Source organism: Giraffa tippelskirchi, chromosome 4, assembly GCF_054371585.1.
Source record: "Giraffa tippelskirchi isolate mGirTip1 chromosome 4, T2T-mGirTip1v1.2.pri, whole genome shotgun sequence".
Lineage (NCBI taxonomy): Eukaryota > Metazoa > Chordata > Mammalia > Artiodactyla > Giraffidae > Giraffa > Giraffa tippelskirchi.
This window is the reverse complement of record NC_137278.1, coordinates 1,611,227-1,633,572: the sequence shown is the minus strand read 5'-3', so window position 1 is coordinate 1,633,572 and position 22,346 is coordinate 1,611,227. Positions and strand designations below refer to the sequence as shown.

The following is a 22,346-nucleotide window of genomic DNA, read 5'->3' as shown; positions in this document are numbered from 1 at the left end:
CCATCAACCTTTCCCTTTCCACTCCGCCCCTCTGGAGTCTCGGTTAAGAGACGTCTCCCTGCCTGAGAGACAGAAAACTCTCCTCCGTCTCCCATCAGGCTGTCGAGCTTCGCACACTGAGGTCTGTGATGGTCCAGGGACCGAGGCTTGTGCGGAGTGAGGCTCCTGCCCTCGGGGTTTTGCACGTGGGTGCCCAGCTGCCCTCGCTCTGCCCCTCCTTTTAACAAGAGTGTTCTAGTCTCAGAGTGACCTGTTTAAAAGCATGTAATGTTGGGAGTGAGGCGGGAGGAGGCTGGAGCCTTTGGCGGAGGGAGGGGACCGCCCTCTCTGTTAACGGTGGGAGCTTAAGGCTGTGGCTGATGCTTGGAGGACGTTGGTGATTGCACGTGCTACGGGGGGGTCCGACCTCCCCCTGGCTCGGCCCAGTCAGAAGCCCCTGCTGCAGACCGGCTGTGGGAGAAATGCTCAGAAAAGCTCAAGGACGCAAATGAAAACAAACAGGAAAAAGTATCTGTCAGAAAGCAAACTCTTTAAAACCATGGTGCTGCTGGCGAGGCTGTGGGGCTCGGAGTGCAGACGCCGACAGGAGGCGCTGGACCCTGCGGGCCTTACGAGCGGACGCAGAGGGGCGGCGGGGGCCGCGTGGGGGCCTGGCCTTCGCCGGGGACGGAGCAAAGCTCGCGGAGGCGTGTGCCCAGCTAGGTGAGCCGCAGCTTCATCTCCGACAGCTTGTAGCTGTAGTTGTACCACCCCCACGACTTCCAGTTGACGCCGTTGGCGTAGCTCGTGTGCGGCCCCCGGAGGTAGCGGCCGTTCAGGTTGGACGAGTGACAGCTGTGGTACCACCAGCCCCCCTGGAACTGCTCGGCGCAGTTGGAGGCGCTCTCATCGTTGTCGCGGTCTTTGGTGGAGAAGACGTGATTTCTGTGGTCCGTCAGGGAATCACCTGCTCGAGGAGAGGAGCGGGCGGAGCGCAGTGTCGCTGGTCCTGGAGGGAGCCGTCGTCGGGGGGCCCCGCTGCCCGCCCAGCTCACCTCCCTCCAGAGACCCCCAGGGGGCTGAGAGCCCACCTCGGCCGTGGGGCAGAGGGCGCCTCCTGGCCCCAGAGCTCTGCACCAGGCGCCAGCCTCCCTCCAGCCTCACCTGTTTCCTCCTGGCCCCGCAGAGACCCCCAGGACCTCAGGGCCCTCTCTTCCCCAAGCCCGCACCTCTCTCCTGGGACCCGCCCCCTCCCACTGGCTTGCCCTGGTCATCCCAGGGGCCCAGCACCACCTCACCAGGGCCGTGGCTCCAGCGTCGGCCCCGGGCGTGCAGCCCCCCCTCTGGCTCCCGCAGTATCCACGCCCCCCACGCCTGCCTGGCCCTCACCTACACCATGAGGTCAAGGGTCCCTGCCCTGGCCCTTCCTTGGCAGCTCAGAGGAGGCCGTGTGTGTCAAACAGGCGCTTGAAGGCTCCCGTTAGCCATCCCCTCCGGCATCCCGGAGGGCCTTGCTCTCTGCAGCTCTGCTTCAACCCAATCCAACAGGCACCTAGCACCTTTCCTGAACACGAATGCACCCTGGAATTTCCAGGATGTGCCAAAGGAAATGCCTTCCCACAGTCTGTGACCAGGGGGTCTTTCTGGCAAAGAACATCCCACAGGGTTGGTGTTCTGTGGAGCCGCTTGGGAACAGGGCTCTATGGCCTCGTATGAGATGACCATCCTCTTCCCGGTGTCAGCAGGGACAGGGTCAGTGACCTCAGCACATCGCGGGCCCCCACGTTACACAGAAACTCGGGCACCTTCTTGTCTGCAGTCACAGATGGAGAAGCCAGACCCCGAGAGGGGAGCCCCCAGCCCAGGCTCTTGCAGGGAGACAGAGCCAGGACACCCAGTGGCTTCTCTGCTTCCCCAACCCTGAGCTCAAGCCCCGGCCCCCGCCGTGCCCCGTGTGGACTCTGACCTGCACTGCCCTCCACAAAGGCTCCCAGGACCAGCTTGTACTTCTCAGCTTCACCCGCCACCTTGAATGACTGGTACTTGGCAAATCGGCGGTTGCCCTCAAAGTCCATGAGGTCTACCCGGAGCTCACTGGTTCCTGTTGGAAGGTGTTCAGGTCTCAGCAGAAGGGACCCTCCGCCTCCAAGCAAAGGAGGTAGGAATTTGAATAAATTCTGGAGGAATGTCTGAACTTGGCATCCGGGGAAAATTCAGCGGGGAAAGTGTGAGAGGCTGGTGGATGTGAGGTTCCGGGGAAGGCTCCCTGTCTTCCGACAGCTCCCCTTCTGTTCCATCAGCTTTGCCCAAAATCCCACGGTTGGTGTTCCTTGAATGGAATGAAGCCTCACTCTACTGGAAACCCTAAATTCTCCTGCAAACCACTGTGAATGCCAGGGCAGGAAAGTGTATCTGTATTCATTTCTTTTGCAAGAATTTCAGGCACATGAGTGGACACCTTCAAGGTTGCCCTGAGGTAGTGGAAGAATTTAGAATACGATTCACACGTTTACAGTTGAACTCAGGACCACCCGTGAGGCTGATTCTATGAAACAGAGAAGAGGGCGGAGGGGGACCGTGTTGGGACCACCAGGTGCAGTGACCGGCAGAAAGAAGGGTGGGCCTTCCTCCGTGGGCCTCAGAGCCCAGTTTCAAGGGAGGACCAATGGCTGGAAGAGAGAGGAGGGCCACCCCAGTCCAGCCAGCCTCCTGCCCGCTTCCTCCCCTCGGGTTCTAAGGTCTGATTGGTCCTGAGACCAGAAGACGCCTTCCCCCCAATAACCCCCCCCCGATTCTGACTCTCAGAGACTCTAAGAGCAGCGCGCCCCAGGCTGGCACAGGCGTGACCACCCTGCTGTCAGAGGGGAGCACGCGGAGGGGCGAGGTCTCCGGCCCAGGGCTAGGATCAGGAGCCGTGGGCTGCAGCCCCCGCAACCACAGAGCCCCTGCCGTGGCCCTACCCTGGGCGGTCAGGGCGTGGATGTTGTCATTCCCCAGCCAGAACTCGCCCAGCTGACTGCCGAAGCCCTGCTTGTATGCGGCCCAGGTCCGGAAGAAGTCCACGGAGCCGTCCCTCCTTCGCTGGAAAACCTGTGCATGGGCGGGTGGGGGGCGCTGGGAGACAGGCCCCTGCTGCCGACCCCCGTGGGGCAGCCCGCCACCCGTGAGCACAGCGCTGGTAGTTCCCAGAGCTTTGCAGGCTGGGGCCCAGGACGCGGGTCTCATCAGAGACCCCAGGGACTGTTAGGGGGACACCTACACGTGGCCAAGGAGAGCATGGAGGCACAGAGAGGGTAGGCGACAAGCCCAAAGTCACATGGCTAGAGAGGGACGGGCACTTCTGGGCCTCAGCCCATGGCCCGGAGTTACAGGCCTCCTTGCCCCTGCCCCGATACTTCTGCTTCTCCCGACCTCAGTGACAGGACTGGGTCAGCCTGAGCCTGGGGCTACACAGTCTCACAAAGGCTTCTAAAGACCGGTGTCCCACCAGAGGGGCCTCCCAGGCATGCCCACCACTGCCCACGAGCCACATGGCCATCTCCGGGACCCCCGCCAGCTCACGGTCCACCCCCCGCCGTCCGTGTCCATGTCACACAGCACGGTCAGGGGCCGGCAGTCGGGCAGGTAGATGGTGTGCCAGCCGCTCAGAAAGTGTCCGCTGGTGAGCAGCTCCTTGCAGGTCCGAGGTCCTGGGAGGGGAAATGGGGGGGTGGACGCCAGGTCAGGAGCCTCAGCTGGGCAGGGGCAGTAGGGGGCGGGGAGGAGCGGACATCTGCCTGGGGGAGGGTGGCAATGAAGCCCGGGACAGACGGAGGCCACCCCGCCTCCCGGAGGTGTCCCCGCCTTGGTCCGGGGACCCCACCTTCCAGGGAAAGTCATAAGCTCCCCCAGGAAGACTGCTGTGGAAGGCACATGTCATTCAGGCAATAGCTGCCCATCACTCGAGTAACTGGGCAGTGAGAGATGCGCAGAGAGTGTTTCATGTCTGGAAGCCAAAACAGGAGTCTGTGCTATGCTGGCCTTCTGGTCAAACGCCGCCCCCCAGGAGCAAGTCCTGGCTGAGGTCCAGGGGTCGGGGGTCGGCGTGTGCGCAGTCACCTGTGGCACAGGAATGAGGCTGTCCTGGCTCTCCTGTTGTGGGAGAAAGGACATGCGTGTCACATGTCTGGAAACAGCCCCTCTGCTCCGGGAACATGGCACCGAGAATGGAAACCGTGACCCAGCTCTTCCAGGAGAGCAGCCCCCAGCCCTCGGCCGCAGTTCCTAGACTCAGCCGCACAGGTTCCCCTGCCTGGGGGCAGGTAGCCAGCACTGTCGCTTGGGGAACTGGCTGGGCTTCGAGGCTCCCAGCAGTGAGGGTCAGCTCCTCCGGGCCCATCACTTTCCACCACCAGTGTCTCCATCAGAGCCTCTGGTCATGGAAAGTCCTGGGGGGTGTTTGGGGCATGCCTGGGCCCCAACCAGCGCACTTCATGTTTGTAGTCAAAATTTGTGACCGTGTCTTGTGAGCGCTCAGTCGTGTCCGACTCTTTGCGATCACACGGACTGTAGCCCGCCAGGGTCCTCTGTCCATGGGCATTCTCCAGGCAAGAGTACTAGAGTGGGTTGCCATGCCCTCCTCCAGGGGATCTTCCCGACCCAGGGATCAAACTCATATCTCTTCCATCTCCTGTATTGGCAGGAGGGTTCTTTACCACTAGCGCCACCTGGGAAGCCTGACTGTGTCTTGGTGTTTTACCTTTTCTTACTTTTAGAAATTTTTAAATAAATGGGCATAAATCAGACCAAAAAAAAAGAAAAGCAAAGTGTCCACAGTCATGCAATAAATCAGTGTTGCCAGTCTCCCAGGGGCAAGACTGGCAGCCGCTGGCTCCTCCAGTCTCCAACCACCAGGACCGCCCCTCCACGCCCACCCATGCGCTGGACAGATGGGGCCAGGGGCATGGTCTGAGTTCCTCCCCCAGACGGTCTCCTGGGCCCCAGGGCACCTCCTGTGACCCAGGCCTCTGGCTGCAAAGCCTGCTGGGTGCCCCGGGGAGGGGAGGGACTCACCTTTCTCTCCACGTGGTCCCTTCTCCCCTTGGGCTCCTGGGGAGAGACAGAGGATGCAGAGGACGCCTGTCGGCGGACAGCGACCCTCCACTCTGGAAGCCACCCCGTGCTCAGCTCTTCGGGGGGCGGTGGGTGGGCGTGAGGCTGAGCCACACGCATGCTCCGTGGCTCACATGGCTTTCTCTTGGTGGAGCAGGTGGGCTGCTGGGGACCCAGGACCCTGGACCGGTTCCCGTGCCGCCTCGAGGCTCTCAGGACACAGGCAGTAAGACAGGCGTGTCTCTGTCTCCCGCCGCCCTCCCGCTCTGCCCCTCGCCCGGCTGTCTCTCCACCTCCCTGCCCCTCTCCGTCCGTCTCTCCCGTCTCTGTAGACAGGCCCCGGGGCCTGCTGAGGGGTCGCAGCTCCTCATCACCTGTGCTTCCTTTGGGTCCAGCCGGCCCTGCCTTCCCAGGGACTCCGGGCGAACCTCGTTCTCCTGTAAATCCCAAAGACACGCCATTGAGGGAAAGGCCATCCGAGGCACCCTACTTGAGCGCTCTCTGCGCTGAGGAGTCAAGTCCTGACCCTCCCATCCCGGCCCCAGTATCCTCAGCACCGCAGGCCCCCGGGACTCAGCCCGAGGGCGACAGCAGAGACAGTGGGGACAAAGCACCCATCGCCCCGGGGCAGAGGGCGGGCACCGCGGGGCGCCGCCGGCTTCCAGCTCCTGTAGACCTCTGTGTAGCAGGCCCAGGTCCACGCCGCCGCACAGAGCTCTACCGTCTAGTCGGGGGCTGGGACAGGAGCACATCCTCAGAGACGATCACACAGGGGCACCTGGAGACGCGAGCCGCGGGCAGGGGACAGCGTTAGTTGCTCAGTCGTGTCCAACTCTTTGGACCCCACAGACTGTAGCCCACCAGCCTCCTTGTCCATGGAATTCTCCAAGCAAGAATACTGGAGTGGGTTGCCTTTCCAGGAGTCAAACCCGGCTCTCCTGCACGGCAGACAGATTCTTTACCGTCTGAACGACTAGGCACGCCCAGATGCAGGGAGGTCAGACACAATTATGTATCCTTCTGGGGAGGTTCCGACTCCGCTTCCAGAGGGGAGAGGTCAGCAGCCTGAGGCCCCAGTTCAGTTCAGTTCAGTTCAGTTGCTCAGTCGTGTCCAACTCTTTTCAACCCCATGGACTGCAGCACGCCAGGCCTGCCTGTCCATCACCAACTCTCGGAGCTTGCTCAAACTCATGTCCATTGAGTCGGTGATGCCATCCTGCCATCTCATCCTGGGTCATGCCCTTCTCCTCCTGCCTTCAATCTTTCCCAGCATCAGGGTCTTTTCCAATGAGTTGACTCTTCACATTAGGTGGCCAAAGTATTGGAGCTTCAGCTTCAGCATCAGTCCTTCCAAAGAATATTCAGGACTGATCTCCTTCGGGATGGACTGATTGGATCTCCTCGCAGTCCAAGGGACTCTCAAGAGTCTTCTCCAGCACCACAGTTTGAAAGCATCAATTCTTCAGCGCTCAGCCTTCCTTATGGTCCAACTCTCACATCCATACATGACCACTGGAAAAACCATAGCTTTGACCAGACGGACCTTTGTCGGCAAAGTGATGTCTGCTTTTTAATATACTGTCTAGGTTTGTCATAGTTTTTCTTCCAAGGAGCAAGCATCTTTTAATTTCATGGCCGCAGTCACCATCTGCAGTGATTTCAGAGCCCAAGAAATAATGAGGCCCAGGTCTGCATTATTAACTTTGGCAGGAGGCTAAGACCACCTAGGGCCCCTTCCCCTCCTCCCAAGCACTGATGGGAGGGTCAGGAGAGGCAGCCCCAGGCTCAGCAAAGGTAAGAGCAGGAGTCTACCAACAGGCTCACCGCCCTGGGGAGTGGGGCGTGGGGTGTGGGGGTGGGACAGAGGGTTGGGGCCGCTTCCGCTTTGGGCAGAGTAAACACACCCCCTGGCGGGCAACGGCCCAGACATGCCCTCCACCCAGGCTCCCCGCAGCAGAAGCCCATCTTGGACCCCTTTTGAGGGCCCCAAACCTTGTAAGGGGGGATGGCCACGTGGGCAGGGATGTGTGGAGTGCTCGGGGGCCCTCACACTGGGTGGAGACCCAGCTCCTCCCTCCCTGGAGATGCTGGGCTGCTCGGAGCCCCGGGTTCCTCCTGGAGGCGCAGGGAGGAAAATCTGGGCCCCATTTTCCAGGTGAGCACAGCAGGTACTTGAGGTGCAGAGCCCCTGCCGACGGTCCCGGTAGAGCCAGTCCGGATCAAGGGCCAGGAAGCGCACGCGCCATGAAAACACTCCCAGACGTGAGCTGAGAATAGCTGAGACCAGCGCCCTCCTCAGGGGGCAGCAGGGGCTGGTGGGGCACCGTGGTGGCCTCTGGGCAGACCCCGTGACCCAAACTCCCAAACTGAGACCCCCGGGGGCACTGCCCTGCATGGGCTCCAATTTGAGAAGAGCCGGTGCTCAGTGACCCCTGTCCCTGAGCCGGAGCACATGCCCTTCAGTCCACTGACGCCTGCCTCTCCCTTGGGCCCTGGGGCTCCGGGCAGCCCCGGGCAGCCTCGGAGGATGGACAGCTTGTCGGAGCCCTCTAGACCCACCAGCTTTACCTCTGCAGAGAAACACGGAGTTGGGGTCAGGGCGCTTGTCGCAGGGCCGGCGACAGGCAGTCCGAGCCAAGAGAATCTGTCACAAGGTGACCTGGCCCCTTGGCTCCAGCCTGTGTCACTGGCCGCAGATGAAGGGTCAGCCTGGCAGTGAGCTTCCCACCTCTGGTGGGCACTGGTCAGGTGGGGAGGCCATGCCAGGCAGAGCCTTGGCCTTGGAATCCACCTTGCCCAATTCCCAGCCCCACACCTCCATGCTGTGTGTCTTTGGGCAAGCCTGTCAACCCCTCTGAGCTCTGGGCATCCAAACGGGGACAGAAATAAGGCTGTGGAGAGGATTAGATCAGATAATGCAGATTGTTAGATTCTTGGTATACTTTACGGCATTTAAAAAGAGCCTCATAAACAGTGGCTACCTCCACTACATGACAACAATAAATATTTATAAGACTCAGGGACTTGGGGACAGCATAACATTTTCAACCCCAGACCTCAGACTTGTGACTGTAGAGCTCCTGAATTGGAAAGGGTCCCTGTAGGTCCCCCTAGAGAGAAAATACATTTGATCTAAGAACACGGAGCAAATTCCAGTAGAACAGGGATCAAGGGTTCATTTCCTTCTTGGGAAAAAAAAAAATTAGTTTTGTTGATTTCAAAAGTAAAACATCCTCACAAGAGACAACTTAAGAGTGTGTGGAAGTCAGCCAGGCTCTCCCTGCAGATATGGGAGCTGCTGCTTTGGAGTCTGTCTCTACCAGAGACACTCTCAGGGGGACAAGTTTATGCTTCTCCCACAAATACATCCTAAACTCAGGGCGAGGCTGGTCTGTCCTCGGGGCAACCTCTTTCCAGGCGTGGGCCCAGCCCCCTGCCCGGGACCAGAAGGGAGGCCACCCCCTTACACCTCGACTCTGCCGATTCACACTCTGGGGTGAAAGCCGAAAATCCGCAGTAACAAACCCCAAGCGAGTGTGGGAGCCCTGGGATTAGAGAGCCTTTCTGAAAAGTCCAGGAGAAAACAGGAAGCCGGGGGCATTGCCCTTCTTGGCTGCAGAGCCCAGACCCGACGGGACGCTCCGTGGAGCAAATCCGAGGCTTGAGCAGGAGACAGACCCGGATTAACCTCCTGCTCCTCCCGCATGACCTTGGGCGGTGCTTGCCTCCTCGTCTGAGGATGAAGCTGAGCTGCTGCCTTCAGAGGGTGCAGGAGGAGGGTTTCACTCTGGATGCTACCTCTGGTTGGTGAGTGAGGAGCTGCAGCGTTCAGGGGCCAGAGACTGAGGACCGTCTCACCTGGACAGGTGTCTGCAGCCCGGGCAGTGAGGGTCCAGCACAGGCACACAAGCAGCGGGCCAGCGGGCCCCAGGGCCCCGGCCGTGCCTCTCAGCTCCATGTCCTCCAGTCCGTGACCGCGCTCTTGCGGGTGGTGGAAGCCAACCCTTGCCTGGGCCTGCGGTTTCTCCACTCCAGGGGGATGCCCACTTCCTCCCTCCTCTTTGCTTACACCCACAGGAAGTGCCAGAGGATGGCAAAGGGCGTTTCCTTCCCTCTGGGCCCCACCAGCTGCCCGCTGAATTGGGCTCACTTCCGCTGGCAGGATACCCTGTTCCCAGTTGAGAGAGCTCCCAGGACCCCTGCGCTGGAAGGGGTCTGCCTTCTTTGTGGCTTAAGGAAAGCTCCATCCCCAAACCCCCTCCTTATCACCCAGCTCTGCCCAGACACCACCCTGAGGCTTTGACTGGGGGTATGAGGACAAGTAAGACCCCTCCCTCCCTGACCTGATTTCCAGAATGTTCTAATGACTGAGCACCTAACATATGTGAAGAGAAAAAGAAATCCTGAGCACTTCTTAGGTGCCAAATGCTACTCACACCAGCCCCATCAGGAAGATACTATGATCTGAGTTTCACAGGTGGGGGAACTGAAGCCTCTCTGCTGGTGAGAGCCAGACATTTCCTTGAGTCTGTCCGAACCAGGACAGGCGGTGAGTGTTCCAGGAAGGGCTTCTGCAGACGTGTCAGTTCAGTTCAGTTCAGTCGCTCAGTCGTGTCCGACTCTTTGCGACCCCATGAATTGCAGCACGCCAGGCCTCTCTGTCCATCACCAACTCCCGGAGTCCACCCAAACCCATGTCCATCGAGTCGGTGATGCCATCCAACCATCTCATCCTCTGTCGTCCCCTTCTCCTCCCGCCCCCAATCCTACCCAGCATCAGGGTCTTATCCAATGAATCAACCCTTCGCATGAGGTGGCCAAAGTATTGGAGTTTCAGCTTCAACATCAGACCTTCCAATGAACACCCAGGATTGATCTCTTTTAGGATGGATTGATTGGATCTCCTTGCAGTCCAAGGGACTCTCAAGAGTCTTCTCCAACACCACAGTTCAAAAGCATCAATTCTTCGGCGTTCAGCTTTCTTCACCGTCCAACCCTCACATCCATACATGACCACTGGAAAAACCATAGCCTTGACTAGATGGACTTTTGTTGGCAAAGTAATGTTTCTGCTTTTAAATATGCTATATAGGTTGGCCATAACCTTCCTTCCAAGGAGGAAGCGTCTTTTAATTTCATGGCTGCTATCACCATCAGCAGTGATTTTGGAGCCCAAAAAAATAAAGTCTGACACTGTTTCCACTGTTTCCCCATCTATTTCCCATGAAGTGATGGGACCAGATGCCATGATCTTAGTTTTCTGAATGTTGAGCTTTAAGCCAACTTTTTCACTCTCCTCTTTCACCTTCATCAAGAGGCTCTTTAGTTCTTCTTCACTTTCTGCCATAGGGTGGTGTCATCCACATATCTGAGGTTATTGATATTTCTCCCGGCAATCTTGATTCCAGCTTGTGTTTCTTCCAGCCCAGCGTTTCTCATGATGTACTCTGCATATAAGTTAAATAAGCAGGGTGACAATATACAGCCTTGACATACTCCTTTTCCTATTTGGAACCAGTCTGTTGTTCCATGTTCAGTTCTAACTGTTGCTTCCTGACCTGCATACAGGTTTCTCAAGAGACAGGTCAGATGGTCTGGTATTCCCATCTCTTTCAGAATTTTCCACAGTTTCTTGTGATCCACACAGTCAAAGGCTTTGGCATAGTCAATAAAGCAGAAATAGATGTTTTTCTAGAACTCTCTTGCTTTTTCGATGATCCAGCGGATATTGGCAATTTGATCTCTGGTTCCTCTGCCTTTTCTAAAACCAGCTTGAACATCTGGAAGTTCATGGTTCACGTATTGCTGAAGCCTGGCTTGGAGAATTTTGAGCATTACTTTACTAGCATGTGAGATGAGTGCAGTTGTGTGGTAGTTTGAGCATTCTTTGGCATTGCCTTTCTTTGGGATTGGAACGAAGACTGACCTCTTCTAGTCCTGTGGCCACTGCTGAGTTTTCCAAATTTGCTGGCATATCGAGTGCAGCACTTTCACAGCATCACCTTGGAGGATTTGAAATAGCTCGACTGGAATTCCATCACCTCCACTAGCTTTGTTCGTAGTGATGCTTTCTAAAGCCCACTTGACTTCACATTCCAGGATGTCTGGCTCTAGGTGAGTGATCACACCATCGTGATTATCTGGGTCGTGAAGATCTTTTTTGTACAGTTCTTCTGTGTATTCTTGCCACCTCTTCTTAATATCTTCTGCCTCTGTCAGGTCCATACCATTTCTGTCCTTTATCGAGCCTATCTTTGCATGAAATGTTCCTTTGGTGTCTCTAATTTTCTTGAAGAGATCTCTAGTCTTTCCCAATCTGTTGTTTTCCTCTATTTCTTTGCACTGATCGCTGAGGAAGGCTTTCTTATCTCTCCTTGCTATTCTTTGGAACTCTGCATTCAGATGGGAATATCTTTCCTTTTCTCCTTTGCTTTTCGCTTCTCTTCTCTTCCCAGCTATCTGTAAGGCTTCCTCAGACAGCCATTTTGCTTTTTTGCGTTTCTTTTCCATGGGGATTTTCTTGATCCCTGTCTCCTATACAATGTCACAAACCTCTGTCCATAGCTCATCAGGCACTCTGTCTATCAGGTCTAGTCCCTTAAATCTATTTGTCACTTCCACTGTATACTCATAAGGGATTTGATCTAGGTCATACCTGAATGGTCTAGTGGTTTTCCCTACTTTCTTCAATTTAAGTCTGAATTTGGCAATAAGCAGTTCATGATCCGAGCCACAGTCTGCTCCCGGTCTTGTTTTTGCTGACTGTGTAGAGCTTCTCCATCTTTGGCTGCAAAGAATATATCAATCTGGTTTCGGTGTTGACCATCTGGTGATGTCCACGTGTAGAGTCTTCTCTTGTGTTGTTGGAAGAGGGTGTTTGCTATGACCAGTGCGTTCTCGTGGCAAAACTCTATTAGCCTTTGCCCTGCTTCATTCTGTACTCCAAGGCCAAACTTGCCTGTTAGGCCAGGTGTTTCTTGACTTCCTACTTTTGCATTCCAGTCCCCTATAATGAAAAGGACATCTTTTTTGGGTGTTAGTTCTAGAAGGTCTGTTAGGTCTTCATAGAATCGTTCAACTTCAGCTTCTTCAGCGTTACTGGTCGGGGCATAGACTTGGATTACCGTGATATTGAATGGTTTGCCTTGGAAACGAACAGAGATCATTCTGTCGTTTTTGAGATTGCATGCAAGTACTGCATTTTGGCCTCTTTTGTTGACCATGATGGCTACTCCATTTCTTCTAAGGGATTCTTGCCCACAGTAGTAGCTATAATGGTCATCTGAGTTAAATTCACCCATTCCAGTCCATCTTAGTTCGCTGCAGACGTGTAGAGGGTCACTAAGGAGAGCAGGATGGTGCCAGAGGGTAGGAGCCAGGGATGAAACTCCTTCGTGGAGTGATATTTCTCCAGTCAGCGTGCGTGAGCTGGCATCTTAACTGCACTTACTGTCTAACTAGGAAAGAGGCAGAGGATGGCCAAACCTGAGGACCTAGCGTCCATCTCTGCAGGCTCTGGGATGACACCAGACTCCGCACAGTGTTGGGCAGTGGCTCCAGCCCACTGAGGCAGAGGGAGAAAGAGGTCGCCTCGCCTCAGTCCTCGTTCAGCCCTCAGCTGCAGATCTGAGCTTTGTGTGTCGGAGAGGAGCTGGTTCAGGGCTGTTCACCCAGTCTTAGGACAGGGCGAGAGGCGGCCGGTGATGGTCCCGCTACCCCATCTGTCAGCAAGCCCCTCCCTGCACGGGGTGCCTCCTCTTCTTCTCACTGTTGATAGGGTGACTGCAGGTGGGGTGTGGACCGCACAGTCAGGTATCACCTTAATGTCCCTACGAATGTGTGGACCTAAGAAGGTGACAGAACGCACGACTCTGTCAGGTTCAGATACCTTAAAGTGGGGTCAGTCAAGGTCATCTGATTCCTGGCAATGACAGAGCAGGTATCTGGGGCCGTCTGTCCTGAGAAAGACAAACAGAAGTGAACGTGTTAGTCCCTCAGTCGTGTCCGATGCTTTGTGACCCCATGGACTGTAGCCTACCAGGATCCTCTGTCCGTGGAATTCTGCAGACAGGAATGGGTAGCCATTCCCTTCTCCAGGGGATCTTCCCAACCCAAGGATCGAACCCGTGTCTCCTGTGGCTCCTGCACTGGCGGGCAGGTTCTTGACCACTTGAGCCACCTGGGATCCGAAACTCTAGTGAGGTCTTCCTACATCACTGTTGCCTGCTTGCTCCAAGCTGAAACCAGCACAGATCTTCTCAGAAGGATAGTATCACCCCAAGACTTCCATGATTTCTGCAAATATTTGTATCTTTCAAATTAAATCTTAGAATGCAGTAAAAGAGAACCAGGCTCATGAGGACGAAAGACAGTGTGTACAAGAACAAACAGAGACAGCACAGGATAAAAGCAGGTCTCCAGAAGCCACAGTTACCGAAACGACACCGCAGTTAGTGGTGAAAATCGAAAGGCGGCCTCAGAGACTGAAAACAAACCAGTTTGCTCATGCATCAGCACTTCTGGTCAGCACAGTGTCGCTGTCAGAGCAGTAAGGCAGGAAAAAATAAATGAAATGTATACGAGTTTGAAAGGCAAGTACAAGGCTACTATTTTGTAAAAAAATTCAGGGAATCTGAAATTTTTACAATGAATGAGCTTAGCAAAAATCAGTTATGTTCCTAAGAGTTAAACAGTGAATTACAAAAAGAAATTTTAAACATTTGCAATAGTGACAGCAAACTCAAATAACTGAATAATTCTGGCAAAATACACACTAGTCCTCCATGTAGAAAGATCAGATGTGATGAGAGATGTTTAAAGAGAATGACTGAAAGAATATTCTCTGTTCATGGATTCAAACGCTCAACATTATAAAAATGTTAGTTTCTCTCGAGTTGATCCATAGACTCACTGCATTATCAGTTAAATGCCCCTTTTATTGGGACACTTGACAAGGTGAATTTGAAATTTGTTTAAAAGGCCGATAATTAGGACGTCTTGGGCTGGACCAGGAAGGGTGACTTGCCCCAGCTGGTGCCGGTAATTGTTGTGAAGATAGAGTCACTGGGACAGTGTGGTGCCAGCTCCAGGATCCAGACCGAACCATCAGAACTGAATAAAGGGTCTAGAAACATCCAGGCGGACACACAAACTTGACGCAAAACAGAGACAGCTCCACAGAGCCAACGGGGAAGGGACGAACTTTTTTTTAATTGAAGTATAGTTGATTTACCATGTAGTGTTAATTCTACTGTACTGCAAAGTGATTTGGTTTTATACACACGCACATATATGTACATATTCTTTTTAATCTTCTTTCCATCATGGCTTATCACAGGGTATTGAACATAGTTCTCTGCACTATTCAGCGGGAACTTGCTGTTTATCCATCCTACATCTAATAGCTTGGGCTTCCCAGGTGGCACTCGTGGTAAAGAACCTGCCTGCCAACGCAGGAGATGTCAGAGACGCAGGTTTGATCGCTGGATGGGGAAGATCCCCTGGAGGAGGGTGCGGCAACCCGCTCCAGTGTTCTTACCTGGAGAAGCTCATGGACAGAGGAGCCTGGCGGGCTACAGTCCATGGGGTCACAAAGGGTCATACACGACTGAGGTGACTCAGCAGATGCGTCTAGCAGCTTCCATCTGCTGACCCCAGCCTCCTACTCCACCCCTCCCCCAGCCCCCTCCTCCTTGAATAAACTTCCAATCAGTGCTGTGAGCTACTGGGCATTCACACAGGAAAACCAGAAACGAAACTTGACCCTTTCCATGTGGCAGAAAAAGAGCTACGCTGGCAGAATCAGACCCAAATGTGAAAGATGGAACAGAAGTCTTGGGCCGCATCACAAGATATCAGATCACTTTGGTGATATCTCATGCAGGAATGAAAAGCGCTAAGGAATGGACAAGTCTGAAAACTGACGTTGAACTTAAGAATACTGGGCTCTCAAACGACACCCCCGAGAGAGCGAAAAGCTGCCAGGGGGTGGAGAGGAGGTATCGGCCACACACAGGAGCGACAAACTGCTGTGTCCAGAATAGATAAGGAATTGCCGCAAATCGATGCTCCTGTGCAAAGTAGGTAAGTGACCTACACAGACAGCCCGCAAAAGAGACATTTCAATGGCCGATAGAAAAAAGATGAGCCCCGCGACTTTATTAATGATCAGAGAAATGCACGCCTGCCCCTGCTCAATGACCTGCAACCTGGAGCTCGGCCCTGCACCCCCACAGGCAGAGGACACGGGTAGAACGATGTCCCGCCCCAAACCACAGCAACCAAGTGTCCATCCAGAGCAGGACAGATCCCTCGCCCGACGTGTGTTCAAATCGGAGGACCCTGCAGAGCGTCACACAGATGAGTTCCTGCCTCCTACAAAACCATCGGGAAATTCACAAACAGCATCGCGGGGGAAGTGGCATCAGGAAAGAGACCTTGTTTGATTGCCTTTGTTTGTAAAATTCAAAAGCGGGCCACTCCACAGAGCCATGTTGGGATGAGGTGCGCTGAGTGGACTGTGCAGAGGAGGGCAAGGTGCCCCCAGCCAGGGTGGCAGCCCCTCAGGAGGGGTCCTCAGTGCTGGAAAGGGACTCGGGGGCTGGCCCTGCTCTCCAGCCTCTTCTGACGCCCGTTGTTTCAGGCACTCTGGTGAGGAAGTGTTATTGTCCACTTCAAAAAGGAAGTTTAAATACAATGAAATGGAGCGTGCAGTGGCCACAGGCATTCTGTATCACTTCCTGCCACAGCGAGGTGGTCCTCAGCAAGCGGGGAGATTCGCAAGGTCCCCTTGTCCTGCCTGGCCCCTGGGAGGCTGGCTGTCAGCACACAGGGGCTGTTCCACTGCCTCTGAGGGGAGCTGGTCCAGAGCCGGGGCTCCCGCACAAATCCCTCCACCCCAGCACCAGGGGCTGCGCATCAGGGCTCTCCTGGGGCCTTTGCACATGACTCTGTGGATTCAGGAGAGATGTGAGCCCGCCCAGTGATGCTCCAAATCCCCCCACCCAGGTCCTGACTCAGGGTAAAGGCCACACCATCCACCAGAGCTCCAGAGCAGGAAGGGAAGGTCCGATTGACTGATATTTTGAAGTCTGGATTAGGGTGGATCTCCCAGTGGGGCCTAGGGCAGGGGCACATGTCATTGTTTAGGACTGGTAGACACGGCAAAGTGAGGTTTTTTAATCGACACGGTTCTGCTCAAACTATTGATTTCTGTTGATAAGTGGGGGGATCTTTGGGGGAAATGCTTCTGTGAGTAACATGGCATTTCTTAGGGGAGTCTGTAGACAGCGTATTAAAAAGCAGAGACATTACTTTGCCAACAAAGGTCTGTATAGTCAAAGCTATGGTTTTTCCAGTAATCATGTATGGATGTGAGAGTTGGACCGTAAAGAAAGCTGAGCACCAAAGAATTAATGCTTTTGAACTGTGGTGTTGGAGAAGACTCTTGAGAGTCCCTTGGACTGCAAGGAGATCCAACCAGTCCATCCTAAAGGAGATCAGTCCTGGGTGTTCATTGGAAGGACTAATGCTGAAGCTGAAACTCCAATACTTTGGCCACCTGATGCAAAGAACTGACTCACTGGAAAAGATCCTGATCCTGGGAAGACTGAGGGCAGGAGGAGAAAGGGGTGACAGAGGATGAGATGGTTGGATGACATCACCGACTCAATGAATGAGCAAACTCCAGGAGATAGTGAAGGACAGGGAGCGGATAGTATAGTCCATGGGGTTGTAGTCAGACACGACTGAGCGTCGGAACAACAAGACCAGGAACATCAGGGCCCCTGGGAGCACAGGTGTAGCCCCCCCCAACCCGCAGAGAGCTGGCTGCTTCAGGCCACCAGTCCCGGCCTCCTCCCTCCCAGGAGTAGGGAGTGTCCCCCAGGGTAGGACGTCCCCTGTCCCTCCACTGGTTCCCTTCCTTCCTGCTCCTGCAAGGACTCGTGTTTGGAGGGCCTCAGGAAAGGGGTCGCGTGCCGGCTGGACCTGGTGGGGTCCCCCTGATATCCCCCTGAGGCACCTTCCTTTGGCTGTGAAAACCGTCTACATCTGGAGGCCCTCAATGGGGGAGAGGCTGCCTGCCAAGTCCAGTCCACCGTCCAGGAGCCCAGGGAAGGGACCCTCTCCGACTGCCTGTGGCTTTCTGTCTGGGGAACAGGAGAACGCAGAGGTTGCCCTGAAGGATGCCCCAGGCCACACCCCCAGGCCCGGGTTCTCCTGACCCAGGCAGTGTGACCTTGAGCCCGTCACTTGACCTCTCTGAGTCTTCCTTGTCATGAGACTTGGGAGAGCAGGGTGGATTTGAGGACCCCTCGGAGTGAGGATAAGAAGTCAGAGCCATGGGGTCAGTGACCGTGGGGAGGTCATCGCCTACCCTTCCCCCGGCCCTGACTTCCTCCCAGCAGCCTCTCTGCCTGCTTCCAGGGCGCCCTCCAGGGCTGGCCACCTGCCCCTCATCCTCCCCCCCCAGCCACCCCAGCCTGTGCCAAGCCCCTGTTTCCGGTGGGCATGTCACAACCTGGGAGGAGGAGCCCTCTGGCTGGTGTTGTAACCTCCTCCCCACCTCTTGGCAGCTGGGCTGGGTCCTGACCACCCCGTCGAGCGTGCTGGGAGCCGTGTCCTGGGGACCCGTCTCTGCACTGCACACCGACCGGACCTGGGACCAGAAGGCAGCCCCCTCGGGGGGCAGGGCTCCCCAGGCATGCGGCCCCCACTGGTCCAAGAGTGGCTACAGTCCCTGGAAACTTCTGTGCATGCACACTCAGCTGCTCCGTCGTGTCCAACTCATTATGACCCCATGGACTGTAGCCCACCAGGCTCCTCTGTCCATGGGATTCTCCAGGCAAGGATACTGGAGTGGGTGGCCGTGCCCTCCTCCAGGAGATCTTCCCCACCCAGGGATCGAACTGGCATCTTTTGTGGCTCCTGCATTGCAGGAGGATTCTTTTACCACTGAGCCACCAGGGAAGCCCATGACAGCCTCTAGAGGGTCCACAAAAATGTTCTTGATGTCTTTTAAGATCAGAGGAAGAAAGTAGATAAAATATGGCCAAGGTTATATTCAACTTTGAACCTCCATCGTTGTAAAATACAATTTCTAATGATTTTCTGTGAGAAAGGGGCCCAGTGAGGCAGAAGTGCCGGGGGTCCCCAAAGGGGAGAGCCCCCAGGGTCCCTCCTGGCACATCCTTGAAAAGCTGGGGTGGGGGGCAGGGGTTGACACTGTGCAAGGCTGTCAACTGCCAGAAGGAAGCTTTCTCTTCCCCACCCGTCGTAGCCTGACACGTCCCTTCTCCCGCCGTAAACGACTCCCCACGGCAGGCTCGCTCAGCCCTGGTGCTAGTGACATTGTGGCCCAGACCGCTCTTGCCAAGGGAAACGTCCAGTGCCTGCTAGATGCCAATAGCATCCCCGCCCCAACTCACGACAACCAGAAATGCCAGCAGACGTTTCTGCCGAACGTCCCCTGCGGGTCGGGAGAGAGAGTCTCCCCAGGCCCCGTCATTTTGGAATCCCCACCTGTTCACTGTCACAAACCCTAACGATGACCTGACGCCTAGGCCGGCCGCCCGCGCCAGACCTGTCCCAGGGCCCCTCCCTCGCCTCCTCTTCCTCAGCTGTCAGCAGAGACATCTTCTGACTTGGACGCTGTTTCCGGAAAGGGTATTCGCGGGTGCCTGTTTTTCACGTAGGTAAATGGCCTTTACTGGAGCTCATTCTGAATGCTGCTTTCTCCACTCGGTCGCGTGGGCCTTGCGTGTGTGTGCATGTGTGGGGGCCTGTGACTTTCAGGGACATGCGTCTTGGCGCATTTATCTACATTCAGTCCGCTGCTTTCAACTGCCAAGTCTTCATCGCTTTGGACCTGCCTGTGTTTCCTGGGTGGTCTCCCGGGTGGCCTCAAAGCGCACCCTCCTCCGCCACCGATGTTCCCTGCAGCCTCCCGGGCCCCTGTGTTCACACCAAGTGGGTTTCCAGGCCCCGTGGTCTGCGGAGCCTGAATGCGGCTACCTGAGGGACTGTCCTTCAGGATGGACGTGTCCCCGTGGGGCCCCCTCCTCTGCACGCCTCAGCCTTCTGATGGCTGCCCGGGTCCTCGGGGCTTACCCGCGCTGGGGCTCCCAGCTTTCCTCTTGCATAACCCACTCTCCCATCGCCCTCAGGTCGCTGCCTTCTCATTGCGCTCTCCAGACGTGAGTCACACGTTGGTTTCCGACGGTACAGGCATCTGCTCCCTTCCCCCGGCCCCCTGTTAGCTTTGCCCTTGGAGTCTTTTGCACTAACCATTTTTGCTTTTAAAGTTTTATTTATGAAGTCTCTCCCTCCCCCGAAGTCCCAAAGATAATCTCCTGCATTTCATTTTCTAACTTTATTCTTCTACTTCTCCCATCTGGCTCTTCATTCCCTGTGGTCCTCCTAGTTTCTAGGTAACCGCCCCCCACCCCACACCACACACACACTCATGGGGATTCATTATTATGCTCCATCTCACAGGCCAGTTTCTGGAACTGTCTGGAACTCTGTTCTTTCCCACTAGATTTGTGGGGCCACCTTTGTAATGAATGAAGATCCCACATGTGATCGGTGGGCTCCACCCCTGAACTTTGAAATCCAGTCCACAGCTCAGTGTCAAGACCATGTGGGATTCATTTCTTTGCTTTTGCAGGATGTCTTACATCTCGCAGGACAGGCCACACTCTACTCTTCTTTTATGAAGCTGGTGAAGCTCTTTGTGGACCTTAATACATCCACATAAATCTTAGATCACGTCTGAGTTCTGTAAGAAATTTTTTGATTGGGATCGCATTGGATTTGTGGGTTAATTTGAAGACAGCTGGCATCTTATAACCTTAGATCTTCCCATCAGAGGGCCTGGAGCCTTTCTATACATGCAGGTCACGTCAGAGTTTCACATTCGGGTTCGGTTAATTCCTAGATTCCTTATGGTTTCTGTTCCTATCCTGTGGATGACACCTTTGGAAAAAAAATCGTATTTTCTAATTGATCATTACTGGTAAAAATAGATGTTATTTGTGTCAGTTCAATATATCTGTTCAATATGTGCAATAGACATACCTGATATACCTGCTGAATGTATTGGCTTTTTTCTAGAGAGATGATTTGATGAGGAAAAACTATGATGATTCACTAAACATCGAGCTGAGAAAAACCAGTTTTCTTTTTTTCTAGAATGAGAACTCATTCTCTCTCTCTGTCTCTCAGACACACACACACACACATACACACACACACACACACACACTTCCATACATACAAGCATGCATGCACACACAGCTGCTCATATATACCCATGCACACACCCACATTTGTGTACCCACACACACATCACACACATATATACCCATGCACACACATGCACCACACACTCATTTATACCCATGCACACACGTGTCTGCACATATCTACCCATTTCACACACATGCACACAGACACACGCATGCATGCAGAAAGAGCCGATCTCTCTTCTCTCCGACAGAGTCCCGTGGGCCCTGCTGGGCACCAGGGCACATACTCTGTCAGCCCCATGTGCCAGGACACAGGTGGGGGCTCCTGCCCTACGAGGGTTCGGCTCTGGCTAGGGAAATGCAACACGTGCTCAAAGACTAGGGTAGTGGAGGGATAAACTGCCTTGCCGTCATCCAGCCTCAGTGGCCGTCAGCTCCTTTCTCTTCCTGGGGCAGCCAGGGTGGAGACCTACCAAGTGTGAAAGGTAAGACTCCGATGGCAAATAAATCTAGAAGATGGCTGGTTGCCCTCTGCTAGATGAACCCCCCACCCCAGTCCTCCTGCGGTGTGTCCCGGGCAGCCAGGGCTGGGAAAGGATGGGAGGAAGCAGTTCCCTCTGCGGCTTCAGGCTGGTCTGTAGCCTAAGGGGCACCTCCCTCTCTCGGAGCCTCAGTTTCCCTGTTTTCCAGGGGGCGTTTGGGCTGGACCTGCTTTCTGACCCTTCTCTGCTGAAGCCGGAACCCGCCCGGCTGCCCGCACCCCCGGCCAGCTGCAGCCTGAGACCAGCGTCCCTGGACCCTGGCAGACCCCGGCCGGCTCCCAGCTGTACTTTCACGGCTTGAACCTCAGGGAGCAGGCAGGAGCCCCCCAGCTCCTGTACCTGGACTCTGCTTGGGGCGGCGCGGGGGCGGTGAAAGACCCTGAATTCTGCAGGAACTGGGACCAGCCCGCAAGGGTGTGTCTCCATGGGGGTGTAAAACCACTTGCAACAGGGTTGCCCAGGAGGCCAGGACGGAAAGCAGGACAGCTGCTGGGGAAGCGCCCGGGACTCGGGGCCGCCTCACCACCGGCCATTCCACTCCCAGGTTTGTCCCCAGGGGAAGTGACGACGGACCTCCGTGCGAGAACGTGACCCTCCTGTCCACAGCAGCCCTGCTCACAGTGGCCAGCAGGTTGACACTGCCCAAGCACCCATTGGTTTACTTTAAATAAGTGAACTGTGGTCTAGGAGCCTGGTGGGCTACAGGTCACGGGGTCACACAGAGTCGGACACGACTGAAGTGACTTGGCACGCGCACACGGCCGTCCTATAACGGGATGTTATTAGAGCAGAAACACCGACAAGGCGCTGACTGAGCCTTCAGATGGCGCTGAGTGGAGGGGCTGGTCACGAGGCCACAGGCTGCCCGACCTGCACTGCTTCGAAATGTCCAGAAGAGGCGAGTCCATGCAGACAGGCCAGGGGTTGCCCGGGCAGGGGAGGGGTGCAGGGGTGAAAGCCAAGGGACACGAGCTTTCTTTGGAGACAATAAAAATGTTCTAGAATGTTCTCAAATGTAGAATATTCACTGCCCTCTAAAACTAGAATGCAGTGAAGGTTCACAGCTCTGCAGATGCACAGAAAGCATTGAATGTGCAGTTAAAAGGGGTACATTTCTGCAATGTGACTTAGCTCTCAATAAAGCTGTTAAAGAAAGAGAGTTCTGCGGGGAAAGTGGGGGTGGACCAGGGATGCTGGCACACGGGTCCTTGGAGTGGGAGGCCGACCCTGCAGACCTAGATGGGGAGTCCTGGAGGCCCCTCTCCACAGGGGGACCCTTCTGCCCAGTGTGCCATCAGGGGAGAGACCCTGGCCTTCTGTTCCACACAGAGGCCTCTTCTTCCAACCACCCCCCCCAGCCTTTCTACACGGCTCCTTCTCCAGTGACCCAGGAGCTCTGCCGCCCACTCCCAGGGCCCAGAGGTTGGGGCAGGGGAGGCAGGATGCCCTGGCTCTGGCAGGAAGTAATCCTCACCCTCGGGCCATT

At 55.3% G+C, this 22,346-nt stretch overlaps 1 protein-coding gene across 5 annotated transcripts; it reads right to left on the bottom strand.

The window, feature by feature from the left end:
* Positions 1 to 512: 512 nt before the first annotated feature.
* LOC145503713 (ficolin-2) lies at positions 513 to 9,103 on the bottom strand. Of its 5 annotated transcripts, none has more exons than XM_081483827.1 (9): positions 8,929 to 9,103; positions 7,527 to 7,640; positions 5,445 to 5,507; positions 5,032 to 5,067; positions 4,078 to 4,110; positions 3,541 to 3,668; positions 2,940 to 3,069; positions 1,946 to 2,080; positions 513 to 946 (listed from the first exon to the last, which is right to left on the bottom strand). In XM_081483827.1, exons 1-9 carry the CDS (start codon positions 9,026 to 9,028, stop codon positions 699 to 701), a joined length of 987 nt encoding a protein of 328 aa, XP_081339953.1. In that variant the 5' UTR covers positions 9,029 to 9,103; the 3' UTR covers positions 513 to 698. The 5 variants fall into 5 exon arrangements, with proteins under 5 accessions (XP_081339953.1, XP_081339954.1, XP_081339955.1 ...); XM_081483828.1 differs by having other exon boundaries at positions 5,032 to 5,058; XM_081483829.1 differs by lacking the exon at positions 5,032 to 5,067 and having other exon boundaries at positions 4,078 to 4,107; positions 5,451 to 5,507.
* Between the last annotated feature and the right edge of the window lie 13,243 nt (positions 9,104 to 22,346).

What these genes read in the sequence shown, in the direction of transcription:
- LOC145503713 (XM_081483827.1), bottom strand. Translation starts at nt 9,028, where the DNA reads ATGGAGCTGAGAGGCACGGCCGGGGCCCTGGGGCCCGCTGGCCCGCTG. An exon ending in GGGACCACGTGGAGAGAAAG is followed by an intron (nt 4,111 to 5,031) that starts GTGAGTCCCTCC and finishes CTCCCACAACAG; the next exon opens with GAGAGCCAGGACAGCCTCAT. An exon ending in GCCTCATTCCTGTGCCACAG is followed by an intron (nt 3,669 to 4,077) that starts GTGACTGCGCAC and finishes TTCCCCTCCCAG; the next exon opens with GACCTCGGACCTGCAAGGAG.